Source organism: Anguilla rostrata, chromosome 9 (assembly GCF_018555375.3).
Source record: "Anguilla rostrata isolate EN2019 chromosome 9, ASM1855537v3, whole genome shotgun sequence".
Lineage (NCBI taxonomy): Eukaryota > Metazoa > Chordata > Actinopteri > Anguilliformes > Anguillidae > Anguilla > Anguilla rostrata.
The window spans coordinates 8396626-8411990 of record NC_057941.1 but is presented as its reverse complement, the minus strand read 5'-3'; the positions used below and the strand labels follow the sequence as shown (position 1 = coordinate 8411990).

General features: G+C 41.3%; 2 protein-coding genes across 8 annotated transcripts; both read left to right on the top strand.

The window, feature by feature from the left end:
- Positions 1–36: 36 nt before the first annotated feature.
- On the top strand, positions 37–9683 carry tpte (transmembrane phosphatase with tensin homology). Of its 3 annotated transcripts, none has more exons than XM_064350086.1 (19): positions 37–447; positions 1111–1214; positions 1499–1582; positions 1697–1744; positions 1946–2107; positions 2492–2611; positions 3251–3350; positions 3908–3971; positions 4114–4178; positions 4323–4383; positions 4588–4669; positions 5775–5863; positions 6187–6248; positions 6340–6420; positions 6631–6736; positions 7026–7123; positions 7667–7762; positions 8186–8256; positions 8538–9683. In XM_064350086.1, exons 2-19 carry the CDS (start codon positions 1168–1170, stop codon positions 8638–8640), a joined length of 1539 nt encoding a protein of 512 aa, XP_064206156.1. In that variant the 5' UTR covers positions 37–447; positions 1111–1167; the 3' UTR covers positions 8641–9683. The 3 variants fall into 3 exon arrangements, with proteins under 3 accessions (XP_064206156.1, XP_064206155.1, XP_064206154.1); XM_064350085.1 differs by having other exon boundaries at positions 1107–1214; XM_064350084.1 differs by having other exon boundaries at positions 45–447; positions 1147–1214.
- An 832-nt stretch (positions 9684–10515) lies between these two features.
- Positions 10516–15294, top strand: LOC135262815 (intraflagellar transport protein 20 homolog). 5 transcript variants are annotated; one of them, XM_064350091.1, is made up of 5 exons: positions 10516–10658; positions 12038–12205; positions 12422–12507; positions 14193–14327; positions 14401–15294. In XM_064350091.1, the coding sequence occupies exons 2-4, from the start codon at positions 12079–12081 to the stop codon at positions 14310–14312; spliced, it is 333 nt and encodes a 110-aa protein (XP_064206161.1). In that variant the 5' UTR covers positions 10516–10658; positions 12038–12078; the 3' UTR covers positions 14313–14327; positions 14401–15294. The 5 variants fall into 5 exon arrangements, with proteins under 5 accessions (XP_064206161.1, XP_064206163.1, XP_064206159.1 ...); XM_064350093.1 differs by lacking the exon at positions 10516–10658 and adding an exon at positions 10690–10849 and having other exon boundaries at positions 14193–14311; positions 14395–15294; XM_064350089.1 differs by lacking the exon at positions 10516–10658 and adding an exon at positions 10690–10849.
- Positions 15295–15365: the final 71 nt, after the last annotated feature.

Here is a 15365-nt window from a genome sequence, read left to right as displayed (position 1 = left end):
ATGATTTTATCATGCAAATCCATGTTTTAAGACACTTAATCACGTTTGCTTAATTACGACTGCGTTCATAAACGACGTTTAAAGCAACAAAGTAGCCAAAGGGGTAAAGGAAATGGATCAAAGTTGTGACACAGATGTTGGAGGAAAAGGGCAACACGTACAGACCGCTTCAGGAAGTTAAAAACCGCTACGTCTGCAGAGGGAGGTTTTGCTGCGGACAGAAGGAAAAAATACCCCTGACAACCTATGAACCGTATTCCTCCAAAAAGAGTCACAAGACTAAGGGAATTCAACTTGTTCGAAGAACGTGAGCGGGACAGTGTAGATTACGATTTTGAAAATGAGCACACGATAACTAAATTCGCTAGTTTTGGGAATTTATGTTAAAAACAAAAACAAGCGAGAAAAACAAGGCACGCCGAAATACTCCACACGTTGCCGAGATTGGTATGTCTGCTTTACCTTATTGTATTAAATAATGTTTCAGGATCACAGCATAGGCTATATTACGATCATCGTTTCATTTCTGCTATATAGACTTTAAAAGTTCGCAAAAACACGACCGTCAGCCTCTCTTTGTTGTTCACGCGACTCGGCTTCTATTCAGTTGTTTGGAATTCCAGGATGAACTAGTGACCAGTTTTTTATTTTCTTTTGAGCCGTAACTGTGCATAATCTCTATAAATGGTATCTATAAACTTATTTCGCGACGACAGTAGCCTATTCAATGAAATCTACATCTGTGAGAGTTGTTATACACGAGGTGATCGGAGATGCACAATTGCAACATCTGGACTTTATTATGGACTTAATTTTAAAAGAACCACCGTAGGCAATGTTTTATAGTATATAGCTAATACGTGCAGTATTACCAACGAATGCTTTCGTCATTCGTATTCTCACGAATTGTGCAGTAAACTGACAAAGTTACTGTCGGTCAAACTTCGGTATAAACCACACACAGACGCTGCAAATTGCTGTCCTTGTAGTTGCCTTGTATTGTATTGTACGTTTTCATTCAGCTCTTTGGCTGATAACATTCGTTTCAAAAAGAAAATATATGTTCACACTTCTGTTGTTCCCGTTTGCATGTATTTATCGTACAGATAGTTGTCGTTTTTGTTTGGCAACATCTATCTTTTGCAGAAGAGGACTGTCTTGCTGGAAATGTCTGTGCGGTACAGCCCGGAGTCAGAGCCTAAACAGGCTAATGGGTGAGCTAATGACATGAGCTGGGTTTCATGAGCAGACAGACTGCTTTGATTTGTGGAAATATCAAGCCCTGTAACTTTTACTGCGAGTGTAATTTTACTTTAACAATATTATTAGGCCTACACAGCCTTGTGCAAGATGATTTTATTATAATGGCGGCATTATCCTTGGCATCTGAACCCAGCCTAGAGAATCTAGACTTGCATTCCAGCAGTATAGGCTATTGATAGCTTTTATTGCCGTATTTTACATCCTTTGATGTGTTCTGTCTTCCTCCCTTTCTCAGCGTTGAGGCCAATGGGAAAGAGGAGACCAATATACAGATTGATGATGGCAAAGAGGAGAGTGTTGAACCTGACACCATGTACCAGTATGTATCTTTGTGGACAGGAATGGAGGCATTTTGTGAGTTGGATTCTGCTTTGATGTAATGTCAGTTCATCCATGATTTTGTGCTTTTCTTTTTTATTTATTTTTATTTCAGGCGAATCCGAAAGAAGATTACTCCATTCGTGATGTCCTTTGGGTTTCGGTCAGTGTCTTTACCTCCTGAACTGCTGCCATGTTTACTTGAAGTCCTCTTAAACAACTTCTTTGATGAGGAAGTCAAATGAAAATAGCAAAACATTAACTCTGACACAAGGCCTTAGTTATTACTGTTCGAATATCACTGTACTACAACCAATGCAGCATGCCGCAGTGTGCAGTGAGACTTCCGAACACTTCTCTCCAGGATGTTCGGTGTGGTGCTGATAATCGTTGACATCATCCTGGTCATCGCTGACCTGGCCACGCCCACCCGCAGCCGGGAGGTGGGAGACGCGCTGGAGGCGGTGTCCCTGGCCATCTCGCTTTTCTTCCTGGTGGACGTCCTCCTCCGGATCTATGTGGAGGGGTGAGTCAGGGACGCGTCAGCAGTTTTACAGCGGAGGGGCAAAGTCTCTTGGGGCAGGAAGTGCTGATGGGAAATGGTACTGCTTGCTTCCTTTGCATTGTGCACTTCTGGGAATGTGACTGATTCTAGGAGTGACCTGTAGCGTAATTGTGATGGGTGATTTTCAGTCTGAGCACCGGGAGCAGGTTTGCTGATTGTTTAAATCTGTTCATTTATTTTCGGCTGGACCGCAACAGTGTGACTGAGTGACTGAGTGAGTGACTGAGTGAGTGATGAAGTTACACCATTGGTCGGCCGGAGATGTCCAGCCATATACTAGGTTTTGACCTGTTCTTGTTGTGCTGAGTGACAGGGTGTCCTGATCATATTATGACTGTGTTTCAGGTTCAAGGTGTACTTCAGCTCCAAACTGAACATCCTCGACGCCTGCATTGTGGTTATCACTCTGGTTGTTACTATGATCTACACTTTTACTGACCTGACTGGGCCCAGCCTTATTCCCAGGTACTGGCAGCTTAGCAGCTTTCTGTCTGTGTTTCTAAACCTCTTTGTCAGTTTATATCCCTACGTCTCAGCTCCTCTATTGGGCTTTCCGCTTGATAACTGAGGTCATATCACATGGTAACACATATATGTAATATTTTTCCCATATTACATGCATGTGTTACCAGTGAATCTGACCAATGATATTTGGAAGATGAGATTAGCTTCCCCCCCCCCATCAACACCTCCTAGTTCTTAATTATTATTAGATTTTTTTTGGTACAGATACAGAAATGGATAGTGTTGTCTGCATATCCCAACTGAGCACAAAGATGACATCACTTGCTGGACTGCGCTGGTCTGCACGCTGGTGTTAGCAGTACAACGTAACTGGATGTCTGTGGTGGGACAGAATAGTCCAGGTTTATTTTCAAGAGCAAATGGTCCTTTGGGCACTTTGCTTGCCCATTTTCGCTGGGATAATTAATGGGAGATGAGTGAGAGATAGCATTTCAGAACTCAAGTGAAACAGCAGCAACAACCTTATGACAGTTTGTTGGTTCCTCCTGTCTCTGATGCGTGATCCATGTTCTGTTCTCATGGGCTCTGAGGGCTCCTTATCGCATCCTTATTGGCTGGCCTCTTGCTTTGTGCATACAGGATGGTGTCCTTCCTGAGGGCACTGAGGATCCTCATCTTGGTGCGTATCTTCAGACTGGCTGCACAGAAGAAGGAGCTGGAGAAGGTCACTAGGAGAATGGTGAGATACCTGTACTGCTACAGCACTGATATTGCATCACTTTGTGCCATTTTCAAGTACTGATCCTGGACCAGTTGTTTTTCATGCCCAGAATGATCACACTCAGCCCATGCATATACAGTTTGCAGTTGTACGGACCGTTGATAAGGGCTTTGGAGTTGCTGATTCATTGCCACGCTGATACACTGCACCCTGACCCCTGTATTTAACAGTGCAGTTATCTGCTTTTTATTAAGGTGAAGTGGTATAAAGTACAAACGTAGCAATTGTGACATATATGTTTTTGTCTATTGTGTATAGTACTGACCTAATTGGCTAACAGGTGGGACAAGAGAGCCTGCAAAACTATAGTGCATTGCTCCACTGTGTTTGGTCCATGGCTTGGTGTTTACTTTGTCCAATAAATCTAAATTTTTTTCTGTTTTCCCAAGTTGTCTGTTGTCTATAAACAAGCACCACACCCTTTTTAAGGGCAAGTAGCCAGAAAAGTCCACGATTTATGGAGGTGATTAAGAATCGATCAGTTGAGGTGGTACTGTGCTGTCTCACCTCCTCAGGTCTCGGAAAACAAAAGGCGGTACCAGAAAGACGGGTTTGATCTGGACCTCACCTATGTCACAGGTGTGTGTATGTGTGCTGTGTTTGTGGCTTCATCTCCAGATGGCATTCCAGTGGCTTTGAGTCACCTTTGGTCTTAGTCCGTGGTTTGGTGAAAGGCTGTGCACAGAGTTGTGTTGACCAAAATGTCTCTCTGATATTCCAGACCGTGTCATTGCCATGTCATTCCCCTCATCTGGGAAACAGTCTTTCTATAGGAACCCAATCAGAGTAAGCTCCCCCACATCCAAATTACATTCCTGTATAGTACACATGCAATACACTCCTTTTTTCCTGGGAAAATAGTAACTGAAGCATTACTGTGTGTCAGTATGTTACTATATTGGCTTTAATTCACCTCTGTGTTCCATTCAGGAGGTGGCAAGGTTCCTGGACACCAAGCATGCAGATCACTACAAAGTGTACAACCTTTGCAGTACGTCGGCAACACATTTCAAAATCTTTGAGAAGTTACCTCATAAATGCTCAAAAAAAACCACACCCAGAATTTCTAAATCATAATCCGCTGTTTGCAAATATGAGAATTTTAAAGGAGCAGATACAGTAGCATTGAAAAAAGTCAAGTTAAAAAAGATGCCATCACTCAAATGCTCACTAAGCTCAATCATTTTTTTTCCAGGTGAGAAAGGCTATGATCCCCAGTTCTTCCACTACAGGGTGGAGCGGGTGTTCATTGGTGACCACAATGTTCCTGCTCTAGAGTAAGTACCTTGGTCTCTCTCCCCATCTGTGATTTACACTCTAGTGCAGTGTTCCAGCTGTGATTTACACTCTAGTGCTGTGTTCCAGCTGTGATTTACACTCTAGTGCTGTGTTCCAGCTGTGATTTACACTCTAGTGCTGTGTTCCAGCTGTGATTTACACTCTAGTGCTGTGTTCCAGTTGTGATTTACACTCTAGTGCTGTGTTCCAGCTGTGATTTACACTCTAGTGCTGTGTTCCAGCTGTGATTTACACTCTAGTGCTGTGTTCCAGCTGTGATTTACACTCTAGTGCTGTGTTCCAGCTGTGATTTACACTCTAGTGCTGTGTTCCAGCTGTGAGGCAGTAACGGGATGAATACACAAACAGGGTGGTTGAACAAAATCTAATCAAATCAGTTTTATTTGTGTAACATTTTTACAGAAAACTGTCACAAGGACATTTAGTAGAATAAAATGAGCAAAAAACCAGGCCTGAACCCACAAATAAGATATATATTTTTTAAAACTATCTGTGGGAATAAGAACCCTCAAATGGTGGCGTGAAGAAACTCCCCAGGGGATGCATCTTCCTTAATTTAGATATTTTCTTCAGGTGGAAGAAAGCCACTCATGATCTTATTAACGTGGGCCTGAAATGAAAGATCTGAATCAGTAGTTATGCCAAGTTTTTTAACAGAGCGAAGACAGAGGAGCCATCTATATTTAAAGAAAACTGTAGGAATTTATCCCTAAAAAATTTGGGACCTACTACCAGTATCTCAGTCTAGTCAGAATTCAACAAGAGGACATTTTGGGCCATACAAGCCTAAATGTCTTGTCTTGTCCTAAATGGGTTTTCCAGTTAGAAACATCCAGAATTTCTCTGCATTACTAGCATTTTCCAGCAACTGTACTGCAGAAAATGCGCACTGTGAAACACTATCACTCAAAACCACTAAACCCATATCTGCAAATAATAAGACAACCATAATCTAATCTATTTGAATCACTGGAAGTTAATTGAGGGTAACCCGGATTCCACCTGGGATTTGGGCCTGGTACTTTCTGGTTATGAGGCCATCATGCTCAGTGAATGTCCTCTTTCTCCCACTGTGCTGCACAGAGACATGCTGAAGTTCACTGCTGACGTTAGGGAGTGGATGGCAGCTGACCCCGGCAACATCATCGCCATCCACTGTAAAGGAGGCAAAGGTGAGAATGCAGGGTCCCCTGCTCCCCACACACTCACAGCTGAACTCAACCTGGAAGTTTTACCCGGAAGGGAACTCTGGGATACGCACTGTACAACTGGTAGAACTGTGAAGGAGTTATTTCATTGAAAAGTTGTAGTGTTTTCAGTTCAAACTGCTTTATCTGTGTAGTGTTATTATCTGTTCCAGCAATTATGTATTCACTGTATTGGTTGAAGGAAGAGAATCTATATTATCCTCATAGATATCAATATCAGCACATTATATGGAAATGAATGATGGTTATGTTGTGTATTGAACTGTAATCTATGATGTCTTTTTCAGGACGGACTGGGACCATGGTCTGCACCTGGTTGATTGACAGTGACCAGTTTGAGAGTGCACAGGTACATTGTAAATGGGGTGTTAGATGACATCCCTACCACCTGAGTGTGTAGTGTTGGGATATAATTTAATCTGGTGCTTATGGTCTTACAGGACAGTTTAAATTACTTTGGGGAGCGGAGGACAGATAAAAGCATGAGTTCCAAGTTCCAGGGAGTGGAGACCCCCTCGCAGGTAAGGGGTAAAGACCCCCCTAGTCCCATTGCCAGCATGGGAGGAGTCATCTAATGTGAACATTATAATGTGAATCTTTGTCATTATGATTACAACAAATGTCACCTCTGCAAATTTACTCCCTCCAGGTATTAAAAATGTTCCGCTTCTGTGGTATTTCACTGTCATGTCAGTTACTGTACACATGAATATAATTCATTTTTACTGCAGAGCAGATATGTGGGTTACTATGAAATTATGAAGAACCAATACAACAGGCAACTGCCCCCAGAGAAGAGTCTGAAAATAAGGAGCATCCGAATCCATTCTATACTGGGTAAGACACACCCACATTCTTACCCAAAATGGAGTAAAATTCACTCGCATTCTCCTCTATTCATGTTAAGACACACCAGCATTCTCCTCTGCACTGGTTAATCTGCTCCATTCCAGACCATGGCGTACTCATTTGCCACCCAATGTCCTCCGTTTCCCCAAATCTACCCCAAGCTATTAAGAGATCCCAAGATCCGAACTGTAAAGACTATAATTGTGCTTTCAGTGATTTACTGTTTCAAATACAAGAGAGCCATGTCCCTCCCTCTGCTCCGCCCCCTTCCTGGCAGGTGTGGGGAAGGGCAACGGCAGTGACCTGAAGGTGAAGATCATTGTTAAGCAGGAGACAGTGTTCCAGTGCGTCTGCGCCAAACAGGAGAACTGCCTGGTAAGTATGGTCTTTAATGGCCCCACTGAAGCAGGCCAGACACCGGACAGCACCATTTCACTTTGCCTCGCAGCTCATGCTTTTATTCCATGCTGTGTAACGCGGCATAGTCTCAGTACGTTTCCTGCTGTTCCATCAGTCAGGTGTGCCCTGAGTAGTCCATAGATTGCTCTCAATATGAAACGTGTTATGTCTGGTGTGGTGTACTCCAGTGCATGCTAATAAAATTAAAAAGTGGCCTGTTTTTTTTTTTTGTAAGTCAGTTGTGTATAGAGTATGTCAGAGTTTGATTTATACTGAGATATGCCTTACCTTTTGCAATGTCATGTGAGAGACGGTTTAATGCAGGAGCAGCGGATTACGAGAACAACTATGCAGTGTTAGTGGGTAGTTCAGTAAGTATCAGCATCGCTGACCTAGTAGCATCCTGTTCTGACTTTCCTTTTGGTGTGTATCTTTCCAGTAAAAGCTACAGGTCATTGAGGTTGTTTCCATTTTAATCCTATTTACATTATTTGTTGTCTGTATGCTTCATCCCCTCAGCTGTTCCCAGACCCTGGCAATAATGAAGTAGTCATCAGTTTACAGGAGGGGCCGGTGGTCAGTGGTGACGTCAAGGTCATGTTCGAATCCAGTGCTGTAAGTGTCACCTATTTGTAATTGTACAGTAGCAGCCCTGTTTGTGTTGGGTGAGGAGAGACTGTCTGAGTGACATAATTTGTGACAAATATAATTCCATTCAGGAGAACGGGGTGGCAGTGTAGCATAATGGGTAAGGAGTTGTGACCTTCTTGTAACCTGAAGGTCGCAGGTTTGATTCCCCGGTGGGACACTGCCGTTGTACCCTTGAGCAAGGTACTTAACCTGCATTGCTTCAGTATATATCCAGCTGTATAAATGTATACAATGTAAATGCTATGTAAGTCGCTCTGGATAAGAGCGTCTGCTAAATGCCTGTAATGTAATGTAATGTAACTCACCTTATAACGCACTTGCCTAGATAGTATCTTGTATGTATTCTCTGATCCTTCTCTCAATACGCTGTTTTAATTTGTTCTCCAGGGTCTTCCTAAGGGATATGAAAACTGCCCTTTCTACTTCTGGTTCAACACTTCATTTGTACAAAATAACACGTGGGTCCCCTGCATTGTGTGCCTCACATGACAAAAGGGCATTTTTCAAACACTATGACAGATTTCTGGAGATTTCAAAAGTTATGGAATTGCACATGCCATTTATTCTTCTATTCATCTCTATTTTTAGCCAGTTTAGAATCGCATCTGTAGGCATTTTTGAAAAGCTGATATTGAACCTTTTTGCTGATGTAAAATATTACTTGTTTTAGTGCATTTGATGAAAATTATGTTTTCAGTGCTATGTTAACTTCTTTTTCTCACCCCTGCCCTCCCTGTAGGCTTTATCTGTCGAGGGATGAGCTGGACAACCCACACAAGCCCAAAACCTGGGAAATCTACAAGGAAGACTTTGGCCTGACTCTGTCGTTCTGTGACCCTTAGCCGCAGCTGTTCTGCACAAGATTTTCAGTTCCTGCATGCTTCAGTCTTTTGTGTTCTAGGATGATCACTTGGCAACGGGAAGTTCTAACGTTGTTTGTGTTGCAAGCGATGGGTGTTCTGGTTCTCAGTCTTCTTACCACACCCCCTCATATACGTTCATGCTGAACCAGCAAATCAGTAGGACACTGAACATCAACTTTGGCAGTCAGAACTTTAAACAATTAGCACACTGAGCTGACTGATCCGTACATAGAATATCTGTGCATAATACCTTCTGTCAGCCATGGTTTGTTCTAAACTCCTCGTGTTGTTAAGTTTAAGGTTTCTTTCATTTGGAAATCCACTTTCTTAGTTTTCACTTCCAGGCACTGAACTGTTGACCACCTCTTTGTTGAGTGTGGACTATTATGTTTTTTTTTAATATACAGTATATATTTTTTATGTTTTTTGAAAATTCTGTGAAAAGGGAAGATTGTGATAAAAGGGATTTGATACTGTTACTTAAGAAAACACATTGCCAATGAAGTACTGATGTTACAAATCTCTTGTACTTTGTCACTCCTGGTACACAATTGATGTACTGTATGTAATTTAGCAGTAACTGGGGGCTGTATTTGTTACACTCCATTTTGTGCAAAATGAAATATGTGAGGCTGTTACAGTATTTGTGAACATTATCAGTATATACAATGAAATTATGCTACTTGAACTACACCTCCATGTTTCATTTAATTATTCAGCATGCCAAGTATGCCAGTAGGTGTAATACAGTTATATGTGGTTTAGTATTGGGATCATTGAAATAGTATTAGTGTAAAGGGAGATCTGTTCAGGTCAGCATGTTTGCATGTTATAAATATACTGAACACCAGCATCAGACGGCACGTATCGAAATTTACTGGGTGACTTGAACACAGTCATGAATTAGTGTCATTCCATGCTGAAACTTAAAGGGAATACAAAAACACTCAAGATCTAAAGAACTGTAATCTGTCTTTAAGGTGTCTTTTTCTTTTGTTTAAAATAAAATTAAGAATGAACAACTTGATCTGGTTAACTGCAAAAACAATTCCTCATAACGTCAAATTAGATTTCTTACATTTTAGATCAGAGCAGGAAATAATTACAAAAAAGAAATGGGGGGGGGAAAGCTTTGTGGGTACAATGAAATGTGGCTCCAGATCGGAGTCATCCTTCCCAGTATTCCTAGAAAAACCCTAAGCGAAAAGTCATTTTTGCATCAGCATTCTATGGTACAACACAAATTCCATAAAACAATTTTTCCAACAGAATAATCGTTTAATCTCTAAATATATGTTTATACATTTACATTACAGAAACAGTAAATTTACCTGGAAAACCATCATGTTCTATAAACATCATGTTTCAGAATCATGACTGCAGCAAAAAAATTTTAAATCTTTGAAAGAGAAAGGGGAAGAGGGGTCATTACTAGAATTTGCCAGGAAGTGTTCAGACAACTGGCTTCCTTTACTAAATGTGCAGGTTTGTGCCAGTGCATCTGTCTATGTGGTTAAAGAGCAGAAAAACTAGCACAGAATGTGCCAGTGAGAGGAATGGGGTCATAAAGTTGCCTGCTTTTGTGCACAGCACTGAGATAAAGAAAGGAACTGGTAAGAAATGCAGAATTAATTTATTGATTTTTTAAATCTGAATTAAAGATTCTTTACCTTGCCAACATCCTTTTATGGCCAGAAAATTTACAGAAGGTAGCAGTTTGCAAATGAACATAATGGAGATTATAACTACAATCGCTAGGTGTTTTATTTTGGTGGTTGGTCACCGGAAATATTTTTTTCCACTCACTCAATACAAGGGCACGTCGGAAAGTCAACTTCCGTTCCAGATTGACGTTATCTCTAGTCTAAAGTTGGCTATGTGCATAGAACGTAAAATTGTAGAACTTCTTACACATTCCTGTGTATAATATTAGGCTACTTTTAGGCTTGAACATACCCTGGCCATAGAACTGTGCTCTCTGATACCGCCACCTACAGGTGTGTATTTTGTAACATTTGAGCGCCTCTTCCACATTTACTGTTATTCAATCCCCTCCTCTTCCCTTCAAGAATAGGACTACTTGACGTAGCCTATCCAGCTAAACTAGCTAACGTAAGCTAATTGCTGGCTCCACTGCCACATAATCATAAACAAGCTGGCTAGTCAACGAACTAAAACAAAACGAAAGGTGAGTGTTGCTTGATCTAATTGTTTGAGTGATATTTTTCTTATAGCTTTAAATTTGAACTTTAATTACTGAGTCATTTAACCAAATAAAGCTTAAGGAACTTTTTTTGCAGACAAGCCAGCTAAGTTGAACCCCAATTGTTTTTGCTCCACATGTGCCACATATCCAGCAGCTAGCATTGTCGTCACACTCAGCAAAAATAGTAGTCTAACGTCAGTTAATTGCTAGTCAACAGAGCAACAGTTGCGAATTGTGGCTAAATTATATTGGTCTGGCATATTTTCCAATCTTAATTTATGTGTTCATTTGCAATTAATATTAATACTGTGAGAGACTAAAGAGTTAGCTAGCTAGCACTGTTATTCTTCGGCACATCACTTGCTGGCGAGCCCTTTTATTGTGTAGCTAGCTAACAGCTTTACCTTGCATTGGCTACTGTGGCTAGCTAGGTTAATTAGTCTGTTGCATTATTTATTTACAGGTTGCTATTATTAGTGTTATATTTAGACACCGGCAGCTCTCTGTAGTCTCTCAGGCTACCCAGCTTGCTTATGTGGTTGACTTCCCGTCGTCGGGTTGCAACAAAAAGCTTATCGGTAGCTAAAGCATAGCTAGCAAGCTAACTAACCATTTTCGGTAGTGTAATGTTCCGCCGGCTGGCATTGTTGGCGCAGTTCTCTTTTGTCGACAAATGTTAGTTCGCTGGCTACCAAATAACGGCAGCGTCACCTGCTGCTGCTGGAAATTCAGGGGTCGACACTTCTAGTTCCTTCAATTAATATACTGAACATTAGTATTCAGGATCTGACTGGATGCCTTTCAACCATCAACTGTTTGACCCTTGAAAAGCAGGTGATTCAATCAGTGGCTCACTGGTAATTAACACCTATGCTGGAAACGGTGGCGGTGCTAAAGGGGGCAAGCATAACGAATCCGCATAGCCCACTGCCGCCCCCCAAGAATTTTGTCACAATTTAACTTAAAATAAAATAATAATTATCTGCACCTACAGGTATTTACCTAGCTCCCCTACTGGCTAGAAAGAAGTAAAAAATCCGTAAATCTGCAGTCTGGGTCATGTGCCTGGACTTTCAGTTACTAAAACGGGAATATCTTGCCCTTAGGTGTGCCATTTCCTAATCATAAATAAAGGTGTAATGTGCAATAACTTCTAGTGCTTTTATTTAGATCGACAGCTGTCATCTGCTTCCTTGGCTTGGGCAACAGCCATGGCGAAAGATCCCTTAGCAGAGGCCGGCCTTCACTTTGACGAGCTGAACAAGTTGCGGGTGCTAGACCCAGAGGTCGGCCAGAAGACCACAGAGCTCAAGGAGGAGTGCAAAGAGTTTGTGGACAGTGAGTTCTGGAAAGCAGGATTGTTGTACAGTACTTTGAAGAGAAACATACCAGTGGGACTGTTGGGTCTACTTTTACTGCACCTGTACGGTCATGCACGGTGCTTTTTAAAGCCTGTAATTTACAGTATCAGAAGCAGTGAAATGCATTTTGGGTTGGCCTTGCTGTGAATAGCATTCACTTACCTGTTTTTTTTATTGTGATGCTCATTACCAGAGATTGGTCAGTTTCAGAAGATTGTTGGTGGGCTAATCGAGCTGGTGGATGAACTGGCTAAGGAAGCTGAGACAGAAAAGATGAAGGTATGACCAGTGGAAGGGTGTTTACTGTGCATTTAGTAGAATTACACATTATTGATTGTATTTATTTGTTTGTTTGTTTGAAGCGTTACACACTTAAACAAACAGAACATTACCTGCTTGTGGTAACATGCAACATCCTGGTATTGCAAACTCAAATAGAGACTTAAGCCGCGTTTCCACCGCAGGAACTATACCCCGGAACTAGGAACCTTTTGAGGAACTCCGTGCGTTTCCACCGCAGGAATTAGGGTCTAAATTTAGTTCTGGGGGCTTTGTTTTACCCCCCAAAACGTTCCTGCTCGGGGGGTAGTACTTTCCGAAAGTACAGGAACCTTTTGGGTGGAGCTTGCAGCGCTGAACATTTCTGATTGGTCGAGTACTCGTAGCATTTGTGTTGTATTTATTTTCCGCCATTACCCGCCATGTTTGAAAATATGCAGCGGCAAACCAATTTATTTTCATAACTTCAAATCAAACTTGTATGTTATGCGGCGCAGTAGCCTACTTTTGGTTATAGCCTGTCAACGTCTTGGAATTATAACGTGTGCTCTTCTGTTCTTTTCTTGCTTTAGTATTCGTTTTATAAAATGCTAAGCATTCGTGCTGGGACAGCATATTACGTAGGCTACCAAAACATTCAAACGGATTAATTCGGTTGCTGAATATTTTCTTCCGGATTTTCTTTGTTAGCCCGTTGTAATTGACTCAAAACGTTTGATACAGTTATGTGAGGTATGCGGTAGTTCTGCATAATTAACATTGGTGATACAGTACAAGCAAACTGGAAATCACCTTCCGCACTTTTTATCCGGGTAAAATAACAGGTTAATTCTAGTAATCTTCCCTTTAGCTTTTTCAGACTGCCGTAATTTTACTGCCATTTTTCAATTCCACGAAAAGACCAGGAAGACTATGGACTCATTTATGGTGCATGGTTCGCATCTGGAGGGCACACTTCGCTGCTCGGCTAGCAGTAACTTCGAAGGAAAGCAAACGGTGGCTGTACCACTACTAATTTACATTTTCACGCAAGTCCGAGTTTTCGTTCTATTCTTGTCATTTTGCGATTAGCCTATATGGAATTGACGACGAGAAAGTAATAAAACAGCAAATTGTTTACAACGTGTGCATGTTTTCTGCTGTTAATGAATGTGTTTGAGAGGATATATGAAAATCAATAAATACAAAAGTAACCATATATAGTCATTGTTGGTAACCCGTTGTATATAAGTGGAATAAACCCCTCCGGGCTGTCCCGGTTATTAGAAAATAATGTAGGCTACTTCGGTGGTAGTATGGGGTTACAGAAGAAATCATATGACAGATGGACCGACGACAACGTCAGTGGGCTAATTTGCCTAATCTTCGCGGTACTTTAGACCCCGGTGGAAACGCAGACAACCATTGGCTGAAGGAACCTTTTAGTTCCTGGTAAAGTAGTTCCTGGGACTGAAAGTTCCGGGTAATTTTGGTGGAAACGCGGCTTTAGTATAAAAAATGCCTTCAAAATATTACCAAAATAATTTGAAGTAAAAGAACATTGAATAAAAAATTGATGCATTTTCATTTGAAACGGGAGATGGGGGATGGGGGGAAGGTGGTAGGGTCATTGTGTTTTTCTGTTTTTGTTTTTAAACTGAATTAGTTTCAACTGAAGTCTTTAATTGAATTAAATTCCCGTAAAGGCCATCGGCGCCAGGAACCTGCTGAAGTCGGTGGCCAAGCAGCGGGAGGCCCAGCAGATGCAGCTGCAGGCTCTGATTGCAGAGAAGACAATGCAGCTGGAGAGGCAAGCGCTCCGCTGACCTCTTATCTTACTGGTGTGCCAGACAAGTCGCAGAAACGTTACGGGATGTTTTAAAAACCTGTAGCGCTTTGTCTGATCTCTGACAGGTACCGCATCGAGTACGAGGCGCTGTCCAAGGTGGAGGCCGAGCAGAGCGAGTTCATCGACCAGTTCATCCTGCAGAAGTGAGCTTGTGGAGGGGCCTGCTTTTGTGCGCCCAAGTTTACAGGGAGTACTTCTGGGCCTCACGTAGAACAGGCCCCTGTCACATAAACTCAGACAGCTTTATCTCCCCACAACATTACAAAAGGACGGAGATATCTAGAAGGAAAATCATATTCGTATACACAACCAGAGACGGCAATGCAGGCTGTTTTATCCCTTTTATTTTCTACGAAGAGGAAGAGAGGATATTTTGCAATTGTTGGTGTGATTTCCAACAAATATTAGGATTTATTGTGTGCCAGTTGAGTTCATGTACTTAGGACCAAAAATGCTATGTTTTTGACATCCTGTCACACAACTAGCACAAATGGAAAAGCTATTTATCTACCAATGCGCTTGTTATTTATACTATTTATACCAAATAAGCTGTTCTGTATAGCTGGCTTGTTTTTATTAATGAAAAATACAAAAATACAGGAAATAATTGAATGGTACTGTAATTCATTCATAATTATGAATCTTTGTATTATTTTCAGTATTGTTATATTTACCATTTTCAGCATTGCAGATGTTGGTTCCGTGTGACTTATGTGTTATTCAGATGTTATAACCGATATTTGGACCGGGCCACAGGCAAATATTTTGTGAAAACAGGAAATTCAGTTTGTTTCATTTGAAGTGATACAGACAGTGTACATTCTAGGTAAACGTAAAAAATGCTTTTTGTTTACATGTGTACGGGCATAATCTTTGTTACTTCTGGTACATAATCCACATTTCTTATAATGTGCCTTAAAAACAAGTGCAAAGCGTAATAAAATTGCAGATTACTTGAATTTCATGTGTTGACTGTGTTGAGTGGTAGTTGTATACTTACCATATAACTCATGGGGTTGCTTGTAGTTTT